At 37.8% G+C, this 13,258-nt stretch overlaps 2 protein-coding genes across 2 annotated transcripts; one reads left to right on the top strand and one right to left on the bottom strand.

The window, feature by feature from the left end:
* Positions 1-13: 13 nt before the first annotated feature.
* On the top strand, positions 14-12,763 carry LOC148740711 (centrosomal protein POC5-like). Its single transcript, XM_088729822.1, has 10 exons — positions 14-504; positions 3,916-4,091; positions 4,684-4,754; positions 9,392-9,521; positions 9,638-9,706; positions 10,099-10,218; positions 10,365-10,424; positions 11,389-11,584; positions 11,940-12,131; positions 12,456-12,763. Exons 1-10 carry the CDS (start codon positions 126-128, stop codon positions 12,635-12,637), a joined length of 1,575 nt encoding a protein of 524 aa, XP_088585948.1. The 5' UTR covers positions 14-125; the 3' UTR covers positions 12,638-12,763.
* Positions 4,956-9,400, bottom strand: LOC111344280 (uncharacterized). The gene is made up of 2 exons (XM_022951496.2): positions 6,573-9,400; positions 4,956-5,988 (listed from the first exon to the last, which is right to left on the bottom strand). The coding sequence occupies exons 1-2, from the start codon at positions 9,227-9,229 to the stop codon at positions 5,700-5,702; spliced, it is 2,946 nt and encodes a 981-aa protein (XP_022807231.1). The 5' UTR covers positions 9,230-9,400; the 3' UTR covers positions 4,956-5,699.
* Positions 12,764-13,258: the final 495 nt, after the last annotated feature.

The following is a 13,258-nucleotide window of genomic DNA, read 5'->3' on the forward strand; positions in this document are numbered from 1 at the left end:
CAATCAGACGGTAATACAGCTCTTTGATTTTGACCAATAAGTGTACAGTGAAATGATAACAAGTAACCAATTGGAAGCAAGAATCAAAACGGAAGCCATGTTTGAATTTGAAAACTTGCAACAAAATGGCGACGAATAGTGAGTCTGACTCTGTGCCGCATTTTTCTGACATGGATTCCCCCGGAAGCTCTGTTTCTTCTTCTTTGCAAAGAGAATACGAAGAACTTCTCAAGTACGCCGTTGTTACCCCAAAAATTCAAGTTGTTCCTAGTGTGTACGAGCCACGTATTCCTACTAAGGATGATGCTAGCGCTGCCTCCATCGAAACAAGCACAAGTAGCTCTTCAACTTCGAACACTGCGTCGACTCAAAGTTCGCAGACAACAACTGAGGAAACACGTTTAGTCGAGAAAGAGGAAGTGAAGAAGCTCCCGGGAACTCCTTCTCTCAAAGTATCCTTTCTAGGACAGGGATCAATAGCACGAGATTCTTTGCTTCGATCTGGTAACGTAACTACAGCTGTACTGTAAAGGTTGTAGCGAAAACGAAGACCCCCGAAAACGAAGACCGAAGACCTAAGACCCGAAAACGCAGGCCCCCTAAAATCCTCCCTATCCTTCTTTTAGGCCTAAGACCCGAAAACACAGACCCGAATCTTTTCCTACCCTTTTTTTAGTGTTATGCAGCAACCCTAGTTCGTTTAAGAGAAGTTATTTAAAATGATGGTTTTAAATAATCAATTAATTAATCAATTAAAGAACAACCAAGAGAGAATATACACCACTGAGGTGTCCAGGCTGTGAGCTTTGGTTTGCAATCAAAGGGTGCTGAGAAGTGAATGTTAAGATACAATTTGGACTATTCTGACGTCCCTTGAAAAAATGAATTATGTTTTCTTCCTTTTTTTAATACAAACGCATCTGCTGAAATAAAATAATTAAAGCTTTCCATCAAAGGGAGGCAAAAATATCAATTCAGCTGGACTTAAGTTCACTTCAGCTGGACTTAAGTTCACTACAACTGAACGAAGAAGAAAATTGGCTTTAGTAGTAGTAGTAGTAGTAAGACTTTATTTATTGAGGATAGCACGTGATAGTGCACAAACACTAATAAACTTGTGGTCCTCCTAATTACAATAAATATATAAATACAATAGAATCATTAATATATTGAAAAAAAAAAATAAATAAATAAAAATAAAAATTTAGCTAATTACAAATAATATTTAATAGATAAAATAAATAATACAAGATAATATAAACAAGTAAGAATATATAAAACTACTATCAATAAAATTTACCGATTAAAATGAGCTAAGCATGATTTGTCATCATAATAATATTTAAATACATTGTCTTTAAAGGCCTTAAGTGTATTAGACTTTTTTAATTCAGGCTTTAACTGATTCCATAATTTTATGGCAGAAACTAGAAAAGTTTTCCCTCCTTCTCTAGCTCTTTTAAACTTAGGTAATAAAAAGTTGTATTTACAGAATCTAGTGTTGCGTGAATGTACTGAACTTAATAATCTTAAGCTATCATTAAGATAATTAGGTACACAATAATTAATCCTTTTAAATAGTATTGAACATTTAGCTATCTTAGTAGAGTTATAAAATGGTATCCACTTTAAACGATTGAATAGCATAACTGATGAACTACGTGGTTCAGCATCTAATAAAACCCTAGCAGCTCTCTTTTGTAGCCTAAGTATTCTTAAAAGAGATTCATTAGAGCAAAGTGACTGCCATGCAACATTGGCATAATCAAATAATGGCTTAATCAAACTATTATAAAATAAAAGTCTTTGGTTAAATGGTAAACAAAGTTTGATCTTATTCAAAATTCCAATTCTTTGTGAAATTTTTTTGCACAGTCTGTCAACATAAGTGTTCATTGATAAATCGTGGTCAATGTCTATACCAAGAAGTTTAGCTGAGGGTACTTGTTCCAATGATGCACCATTCATAGTTTTAAGAGATAAATTAAAACCATCTGGAAGTTTCTTCCCAAGGCGTTTGCCTGTGACCAGTAGTGTTTTAGTCTTTTTTTCATTGAGAGGAAGTTTATTGGTGTGCGTCCAGCATTCAATTTCCTTCAAAGAAGCAGCTAGTGAATCTTGTAGAGAATCAACCGCTGAGATATCTGCCGATAATGTCAGTGTGGTGTCATCAGCATAGAGATCCAGGTCAGCACCATTAACATGTAGGGGCAAATCATTGATATAAATGACAAAAAGTAAAGGGCCAAGGATACTACCCTTTAGGCAACTTTCATGTATGATCTGTTATGCATCACACTGAATGCAGTGTAAGAAAGAGTGAAAGGTGTTCAAAACCTTAACCTTTTTTGTTTTGGTGTCTTAAAATATAATTGAGTAAAAGGTGTTGACAGACTATTGCCACCAATTCCCTACCTTGCGGCGGTGTGATTCGTGACCTTACTAATGGTTGACAGGTCACAGCCTCATACTAGTGTGAAATTACGGCAGACATCTTCATAAACCAAATGTTTTTCGCTTTTTTTGTCGATCGTCGAGTAGATTTATCTCCAAGCGTAATTAAATCTCGAAATTCTTTCATCGTTTGACCTGCTATTCAGTGGACAAAAAGTATTACGCTAATGCACACACGTCCCCTTATTTTTTTTTGTTTTTCTTTTTGTTTTTTTGCCTTTTTATAAAATCTTCATTTAACATTCCCTTCTCAGCACCCTTTTCGTGATTGCAAACCAAAGCTCACAGCCTGGACACCTCAGTTTATTGAGAAGAACATCCTTTTTTAATAAGCAGATAATTTGACAGCCATAGTGTCGTTTATAAAAGATTAAAAATTCAGGTTGTTGAACTCCTGCCGCATAACCAAAATTTAAAATTTGCTTCATATTTTCGAACATTTAATCTGTAACGCATTCTGAAGAAATAAATCAGTTCCATATATTGACCATGTACCATAGTGGTGCATATTTTCTCTTGGTTCTTCTTTAATTGATTGTTTAAAACCATCATTTTAAATAACTTCTCTTAAACAAACTAGGGTTGCTGCAAAACATTAAAAAAGGGGAGGGAAAAGATTCAGGTCTTCATTTTCGGGTCTGCATTTTTGGGTCTTAGGTCTTCGTTTTCAGGGGTCTTCGTTTTCGTTACAACCGTACTATAAATGTGTATCTGTTACAAACTTATTGGAAACTTTGTAAGATGCTTCAGGGGAACATGGACACTGAACTCTATCTTTAAATCATTATGCTATCTGGAGTTATCTTCTCATGGAATGAAAAAGTGGAAATTAAATTAAATTTGTTGGTACGACAATGTATTTGTATATGTATACAGATTTAGAGCTTTACTTTAGTTATCTGGTTCTGCATGAAGTGAAAAAAAGTTATTTTCAACGAACACGCAAAAATCCTGCTATTTTTCTGTTTTCAGCCTTGAAGAGACTTGATTCACTGCACGAAGCAATCGATATTTTGAAAGTGATCACAGTGAAACTCGGCAAACTTTAGTGTACATGCAAATTTCTCTGACGTGTACTTTCGAAGTACACGCAAGCATGGCCTTTCTGAAAAGCAACTGTTAACTACCTCTTGACTGAAGGGAGACCTGTTAACCCTTTCAGCATAGCCCTGAATCTCAACCATTCCATACTTTTCTATTTTGCCGCTAAAAGTCTACAACTTCTGTATTAGTGAAAAACATCCGGAAAGAGTAGAACATGTGGTGTACATAAGGTTTTAACCATTGTTATGGATTAGACTGTTTTGATTTTAGACTGGATTATATGTTTTGATGTAAAATTTACTTTTACCTTTACCTCTGACTGTCAAATAATTACGTTGCTAACTGTAAAATTATTTCTAAACATTATCTACTTGTACTTGTAACAATTGACTCTATATACTGACAAATGTTTGTCAGAAACCGATGCTGATTCACCAGTGGTAGCAGAAGCTGAACATGGATCATCATCATCTCATACTACTGAAGAGTTGCCAGACTCTCCAGTGCCAGCTTCACCTGTAATAGATGCTGACTTGGCCAGAATGGAGGCCTTATTGGACAACTGGTGTTTGGATCTCAAGAGAAATGTTTTGGTTAGTGACCAACACATCTTTACCAATTTATGAATATTTATACAGGGTAGCCCAGTTCAGCTAATAGCTGGATTAAATCAGGGGCCCTGTCACACCCACCCATCCCACCCCAAGGGAGGATATCCACCACACAGTAATCTTGTGCGTGGGAAATTAAGGTCTCCTACCCCTAGCCCTGCAGGGGACTGGGGCCTACGGTTTATTTGTCCTTATCCGAGAAGACTAGAATATCTATCCATTTCTTGATATATAGAAAGGTAGCAAATTCTCCTCCTGAAGTTATTTTAAGACCATGAGTATTGGTCTGGCCGGGGCTTGAACCCTTGACCTCCTGCACAACACAATCTGGCACTCTAACTAATTGAGCTAACTGGGGGGCCGTTTGTCAATTGTCAGTTTTCAAATATTCAAGTGAAGATATTTCTTAAAAAGGCAACTTTATAGATTGACCAAACGAGAAAGTAACATTTGTGGTAAGAGAGACAAAATCAAAATTTTCTCATCTTAGTGTGGTCTTTAGCTGTAAGTCAGAATGTATTTTCACATATGTTCATTAACCATGTTAAAGTTTTTTTTTTTCTTTTGTAAACAGGCTGAATTTGCACAGTGTAAAATGGGATTATTTGAAAAACAGAAACAGCTTATGATGCAAGAGAAAAGGAGGTACAGTTTTAAATAAGTATAACACATTAAAAAATATATCAGGTGTTTTGTTGTTCACTTTGCACAAATCAGAGTTGTTACAGCATGCGCATGTGATGCATACTCTCCAATTACATAGGCATGACATGTACACTGTCCAATTGCACTGTCCAAATACATTACATGTCCAATAAGTGCTCAAGGTGGGCTTGTGATAACTAATCATGTTTGAGAATTTTATTCTATGTTTGATTCCAGATAGAAAGAATAAAGTCTTACATGTGTACAGTAGTTGATTCGCAATTTTCAATTTTTCCTTTAATATCTTTAACAATTACATCGTAAGATTGTAAGACAAGTAAAACTGACAATTAGCCATGGAGAATTTTTTGTACAAGATTGAAATTTGAATTGCTTCTTGTATGATGTGGGTTACAATTTTCATTTTAACAATTATTTTCCTGAGCCTAACTGTTTTTAACTGTAAGTGCTTGGTTAAATGTTAGTCTAGTTCATCCTTTTGGGTTATTAAGAGCTGCTAGTTACTTGGGGGTTACTTTGCAACTTTGCAACTTCCAAGGCTAGTTTAAATTTTTTTACAGTTTTCATTTAGCATGTTATGCACAATTACTTCATATGCACATGGACACACTTGTTTCTATTGTAAGACCTTTGAGCCACTGAACAGGTATAAATGCAGACATATCAGAACTTCAATTATCTTATGGTAAGAAATTTCCTAATCAAGTATATACAAAAAAAAATAATAATAAGGTGACTATACACAACATCAAGTGCTGAATTTGCATTGCAATCATTGTGTATTTGCAGTGCTTTAATTGGTATTCTGAGTCAGGAAAATAGAATCCTCTTTTGGTACATAGAAAATATTTAGAGAATAGAATTTGAAGCTTTGATGCCTTATGGTCACAAACATTGCTACTGTCATTGAAAAGTATAAAATCTCTATACTTCCCATTCTGTTAAATCTTCTTCAAAGTTTTGGTTAACACAATAGAAAGAAGAAGTAGATTGATCCTTACGGGCAGGCATTACATTAAACACATGACGCCGGTAATGTGACCTCTGAACACCTGGATGTTTGATGTAGTCTTCTTGGAGCTTAGGACATTTGCCTGACGGACAGGCGGGACCACAGTGAAACTTGACATGTGGAAAGTGCCTCTTACAGATATCTTCAATCATAGTGTACACCTGACTCAGTGCAACTGATGGCTTGATTTCTTGATCTTCTCTGTGATATAGAGAAAGAGCTATGTTTAAGATGGGGGACTATTTTAAAGTATGTTAAAATGTATGGTAGAGCGTGTTCGGTAGTGATGATACGGTTTATTTGTTCAGCTATCAGCAAAATTTTGAAAAGAAAAAAAATAGGATAGAAGGATTTAAGTGCTCCCCAAAATGCTTATACAGTGCAGCTCAAACATACATGTGCATTGTCCTTGTATTTCCTGATGGTCTTTGTTGATGAAAAAAAAAAAAAAAACATCAATTTTCATGCAGACTGCTAAAACCAACTGTGCGTTTCCTTATGTTTGTGAACAAGTTCCATTTAATTTAGAAAGTCCTCCCTTGAGCCCTTATTTTTCAACAAACATTATGTACAATAAATTTCAGATATAACATGCTGTCATAGGTTGAGAGCAAAGTGCAGGCTTGATTAAAGCCTACACTTTGCTTTGTATCTGAGGGAGACATACATCATCCCCTTAGGATGCTCTTATCTCTCTTGTCAGCTTCTGAAGACTATTAACTGTTGATGGCTACAATTAAATGTGCAAATCAATGTTAAACGTAACTTATATTTCAATTCCTAACCTGTAAGTAAATGTCACCTCAATCATGTGGAATTCCTTGAGATGTGAGAGCCTGTAGGCTGTACATGGCCGCCACCAAAATCTGCCAACATTTTTACAAATTAGGGGTTCCCCCTCAGGAAATTCTACTTTACTGCTCCTGTGTGCACGTGACAATAGGTGTTGGAAAAGGGCTTGTGGGAGAAATCGTTTGAAGACTGCATAAAAAACTTTGTCTTTTGGAGAATCCTGCCACACAGGTGTGTTTACATCTGATAATGGTAACAGTGAAGGGACAAAATGTGTGACTGTTTCAGCCATGTTGTTGTTTTCCCTGTTGTGAAATAATGGGCAAATGATGTCATATTCTTCAAGGAAACTCTTCATTACCACTTCATTTTCTTTGCATCTGGAAAGAACATGCTTTAGGAGAGGTTCAGTGAGCATTCCTGTATCATGAAGTAATTTGGAATCCTGCCTGAAGCCTCGCTGCTCTGTTCCTGCCTCCTTTTTCAGTGGTGTCACCAACTGACTAATAATGTTAGTTAGTATCTGTGGTTTCAATAAAACCCATTCTGACAATTCAGCATGGTCAATGTAGACAACAAGACCTTTCTCATGAAAGTACTTTAAAGTTTCTTTGGACCAGTTGCTGCAAAAAAAGTTGCACACTGTAGCCACTACCTTTGGAAATTGTGCTAATTTTATGCAGAATTCTGCATTCTTGCTTTGTCTTAGGTTAATGATTGCATCTTGAATTTTTATCCACGAAAATGGAATTTTACGGCCAATAGTCATCTTACATTTCTCTGCCTCGGCAATTATTTGTCTTTGAAGATTTTGAATCCCAGTATCATTGTTTCCAGAAGTGTTTTCCACAGGGTAATACAAAAGATCTTCTTCCTTATTCAGCACTAACTCGTCACTAAAGGAATTCCACAGATTCTTCCTCAGATGTTTATTAATCTTCTTGAAGCAAGATTTTTCCATATTGCCACGGTGTGTTCCAACAAGGAAGATCGGTGTCTTTGCTGAGGCCTTGCTACAGATGGACTCCAACCAGAATTGAAGTCTTTTGACTTTTGCTGCCATGTTTCCAAAATGGTCATTTGCAAAGTTTGCCATGTTGAAGACCACAAGGTAGATGGCATTGTCTCTCATAAAGATATGATGATAAGCATAATACTCTTCATCTCCAGAGAAGTCAAGAACTCTCAGTTTAAGACTTGAAAACATGGATTGAAGAGCTTTTCTCAATTTTTTAAAGTTCAATACTACCTTTTCAAAAATGACAAAAGTAAAACTAGCGTACTTGACCCGTGAATCTTCATTACCACTGAAAAGGAAAAAGATAGTATTCCAGTCGTTGTATAAAATGTAACAGGCAATTCCCACGAAAATTGTCAAGTAAGTTCCCACAGAACAAAAGTGAGTACATTGAGCATAAATGTTACCAGTTATTATGTAAAAGATTATTATCGAAGTGATGCTTTCTAATTTTACTTTGAGAATCAGTGCGAGAGCAACTCTTAAAATCACCAGACAAGCTGTAGGAATTAGAGTAGAATGAAGAACTTGACAGTAGTGAAGGGTTGTCGTGTTGGCCAATGCATGTAACTGTAACCAACTAATAGCTCCTATTGCTAAACCACTCATCACGGGAATTATTAGCAAGAGCAGCGCTGCAAGCTGAGGTGCTGTGTTGAATTTCGTCTGACCCGGAAGCGGTGACTTGTCCGCTATGCGCGCAGTATGGCTCTCAAAATACTTCATTATGAGGCACGACAAATAATTCGAAATACGGAAGATCATTACGGCAACAATGGTAAGATGGAGTGCCCAAATAAATTGGTTGGCACTAAATGGGCTTGTGACAAAAACTGGGGAAGAGTCTAATTCTTGGCAATCGATTCCTCCGATAATTCCAGCTAGTAAATACATAGTTATTATTCCTATGAGAGCTCGAGGAAGGTTGGATAGTGACAGAGCAAATGTAAGAGCTTCAGGGCGCTCAGATAGGAAAACTTGCAGAGCACAGTCCATTGAAATTATAGCGGCTGAAAATACACAATAACTGAAAGACATAGCGCTGAAAGCTAGTAGCCACACAATGGAAATCATCCAAACTAACCGCGACAACGACAACAGCGAAGGAAATGTTGTCGCCACTGTTTTATCTATGATCATATGGACTCCAGCAGGACCAAACATGACAGTCTTGTAGACAACTGATTTCCAGAATCTTTCAAAGTTTCCAAATTTGAGGCCATTGTCGGCATGAAGCGGTCTCCACTTCCGGTCAACTAAAGCCATCTCTACCCCTGTAGTTCCTGGCTCATCTGCATCAAACGGCACTCCTGTGAGAGATTTCTTCAAACTTGTTTTGCCAACTCTGGCATCGCCCAGTATCAGACACTGTCCTTGGAAAACTTCTAGTTTGTTCCACTCTCCGCCATCTTGTTCGCTGCGGAAGTCAAGCTTTTTAAGTACTTGAAGATAGGAATCTCGTCCATTCGGTAATCGTCTATCAAACTCCAACTGGGACATCACTTCAGAAGCAGTTTCCAGTGTATGGTCGTCTGTGAGACGTATTCCTTGAATATCGCAAGCCATAACTACGTTTTTCATCGTGGCACTTCGCGAGAACGGTTTGATGATGGGAATTTCCCGGAAACTCATTACGTGTTTACGTCAGTTAGGTTTAACAATACACTACAAATAAAGAAGGAGTGATAATTTCTCGGAATTCGAGATGTTTATCTTTAACAGTCCACAGAAGTATTTGAATAGAGCTTTAGTGATTGTTCATTAACGTTAATTGAGAGCTTTCTTACATTACAGACATGGTGCTGACATGAACAAACTTATGAATGAGATGGAGAGTCAAAAAGAATTGCTATTGACTTATGAACAGACCCTGACCCACAAAGACTCCATCGTGACCAATATCACTAATGCTATTCACAAACAGGTTTGTTGAACGCCAACAACCATGAATGACCTCTTGTAATTGAGTTTGATATCAAACTAAAATGCTGTTTATATAATTATGTCCAAATATCAATGACCTTATGTGTGATTTCACAGAAAGAAAGAAATGAATTGATGAAGGCGTTCACTTTATGGAAGATTAGACATTGTGACGAAAAGAGAGAGGTCAGTCTCATTACAATGTGTTAACTTTTTAATTATTCCAACCAACCTGAAGGGGAAGTGTTCAGGTTTTGGTGCTGAAACAGAAAATTCAGTAGAAAGAAGCGGGTGGATGGGTACCTCTATCACGCCTTCATTTTTGGTAGATCTTTCAAAACTTGTTATTCTTCAAGATATAATATAATCAACGTTCAAGGGAAGAACGTTTTTGCTTACAATTCTGCAAAATCTTCCTACTGCATCGCTCGTACTTTGAAGTTTTCTAGACAACATTGTGACGCAGGTTTTTCGAAAGGCGGAAGACGATATTTATCGGATGATTGTTAACAACACATACTTCGATCTCTAGTTCTAACGTAAGAAGAACCCATGGCATCTGACCATTTTGTTCTCAGGGTTTTTCGTCTAAACTTGCCAGAAGACACTACAAACATGCTTTAAAGTCACGTGCCTGGAGTGCATGGAGGTCTGTTATTGAATCAAAGTGGAAACAACGGGTTGAGAAAGCCTGTCAGGTTTGTTTCAAATCATAGAAGCCAGTCGTTATGGTTTTGATTGTTATGCATGATAAGAAACCAAATAATGAAATTCAGCCAGTTTTAAGAAATTTTAGAATCCATCGTATTCTGTCATTTCACTCACGTATTATTCCTTTTTTCAGGCGAAAGCTCAAGACGTGTGTGTGAAGTTGACAGAGGATTATGAGAGTCGTCTAGCAACAGTGAGCACTTACGATAATCGTTTCTTTGTACTCTGTATGTTCACCTCGTATTTCTTTAAACGAAGAAAAGATGGCTAAAGGTTACTAGTATATACTAAAACAGTGATAGCGTTGAAGGCGCGCTCTGATTGTGTACTCAAACTCCGAATATCCTTTGCTTCAGACAACGTGCGCGTGATTTACGCCCGGCAATTTTGTAATTCTTTCAGGTATATGTGGGTTAAAAGTTTTTGTGCTATACTACGTCGCTGTCAGACATGATATATGAAAGTTCGCTGTTCTAGTATAAACCAAAACAACCATCCGCGCTTTTCTGATTAAATTTAATTTTCGCAGCCATTTATTTCTCATGTGTTATTGTTATATATGCATAACATTCTGTAATATGCTTGATTAACTTTGATATACATACTAAGGCCCTGTTTACAAGCAAGGAGGGTAACCCTTGTGCTAGGGTTACCCTAGCAGGCGGGTCCAAGGTAGCCCGGGTTTACAAGCAAAATTTCACAGGTAGGGTTACCCTACCACCCGGGACAACTTAACTATGCTTGGTAACCGCACGCATTGTTATCAATGTTCAAAGGGTCTGGAAACAAGTAAAAAGTTGTCCCGGGTAGGCGAGTTATCCCCAGCAGAGCGTTTACAAGGCAGCTAGGGTAACCCTAGCGCTCAGCTAGGGTTACCCTAGTGCTAGGGTAACCCTAGCTGCCTTGTAAACACGTCGATGAAAAAAAGAAGAAATGTGGGAGCGTTAGGGTAACCCTAGCACTAGGGTTACACTACCTGCTTGTAAACAGGGCCTAAGTTCCAATATTATTGTAAGGATCTTTTTTTTTTAAACCTACCACCTTGCACTAAGATTGATAAAAAGTTATAAGAGTATGATAACAAGGTTACGAATAAATAATGCGCATTTGTGTTAATAACTGTTTACATGTTGCTGTGTATTGTTCGCCTTTACTAGGCTACTCGTGAGCTGGAAATAGCGCGGAATGAGATCGCTCATCTTCATGCCGAGAGGGAACGGTATGAAGAAACTATGAAAAAAGCTTTTATGCGCGGAGTGTGTGCATTGAATCTGGAAGCCATGACCATGTTTAGAGAAGGTGAAGAGGGCGGAAGACGACCCCCACCTGCTGCTGTAGGAATCAACAGCAGCGGTAAGAGAAGGAATTAACAGTTGATGTGTTCATTGCTATTATAGTGCTGTTGCAATCCGTATACAAACGTAAGCGGTTCGAGATAGCTGAAATTTCTGCTGGAAACTGCCCTTTGCTTTTTTCTGTTCAAGAGGCTGAACAGTAGCGAAGAAGTCTTCACGATCTTCAATGAACTGTGATTCTGAATAGTGCTACAAACGATTAATTCATTAATCATTATGACCACGATGAAAAGACTCGTCTTTCACATCAAACTTGATGCACATTTTACTCATGAAGCCGTTCTCAAATGTTATCTGGAGTTTTCATTTACAGTCCGTGCTATTAAATTGCGCCTATCCTGTTTCGTCCCTAGATGAAGACATGCCGCGTCATCAACCACCGATTCCAACTGTAACGACATCTGGTCCAGCTGTAACGCAACATCAATTTAGTCACGGTCTGTCCAGACATAGAACTTCAGCTGAGAAGCCTGGCCAGATAGGAAAAACTGTCACTGTTAAAGCTGTTTGCAGATCAGACATTCAGGGACCAAAGGGTGGTGCAGGTAAATTCAAATTTGCACCCTAACCTTAAGTCGCTTCTAACGGTTCACGTGACATAATGAAGGACAGTTTCAATTGTTGCCAAAGTGCATGTCCAAGAGGCGTAATTGCAATTGCACTGAACCCATTTCTGTCCTTTCCTTGAAAACCCACGTATCTAAGTTGTCAATTTGGTTTTTGCTTGTTTCCCTGGACTACAGAAGGGTGGGGGGGGGGGGAGGGGAGGGGTCGGGGCAGGAGGAGAGTAATGAAAAGAATCCCAAAAACTCATCTTATACTGAAAAAAACTAACCAAAATTTTCTTGTCCCATGTTACTTTATTTCAGGTTTGGTAGGTACCCAAGGGCCTGTTAGTTCAGTTCTCGTTCAGAAGCATTCTTCAGAATATGGCACCTCAGGAGCCCCTCCTAGTCGCCAGCGCGCACCACATAAAGCAGCCTCCACGAGAACGTCACGTGGTCCAGGCGTGCAGACAATCCACACGACTCCTGTAAAAGTTGTCCACTGAAATTCGCGCTCGTTCTGCCCCGCCATTTGTAGTTATAATCTCAACTGCTTGATACACATGAGAAGTCTATTTAAATCAATTGATTTTTGTAATTTTTTCGAATTAAATCAATTTTGTCTTGTTTGATTTTGTCTTCCGTATGATGAACTTTGTTTTAAAAGGGCGGTTAATACACAATTAGTATGACCATTTCTGTGTCATTTAACTAGGACCATAGCAATAATTAGTGGGAAAAAAGGAAAAGAATAAAAGTTACGAGCCACATTTTACTTAATGAGATGATCTGAATTAATGAATGTGGATACACTAACATCCAAACTCTGAATTAATGAATGTGGATGCACTAACATCTGAACTCTGAATTAATGAATGTGGATGCACTAACATCTGAACTCTGAATTAATGAATGTGGATGCACTAACATCTGAACTCTGAATTAATGAATGTGGATGCATTAACATATCTGAACTCTGAATTAATGAAGGTGGATGCACTAACATCTGAACTCTGAATTAATGAATGTGGATACACTAACATCTGAACTCTGAATTAATGAATGTGGATGCACTAATATCTGAACTCTGAATTAATGAATGTGGATGCACTAACATCTGAACTCTC

The sequence above is a fragment of the Stylophora pistillata genome, chromosome 1, assembly GCF_964205215.1.
Source record: "Stylophora pistillata chromosome 1, jaStyPist1.2, whole genome shotgun sequence".
NCBI lineage: Eukaryota > Metazoa > Cnidaria > Anthozoa > Scleractinia > Pocilloporidae > Stylophora > Stylophora pistillata.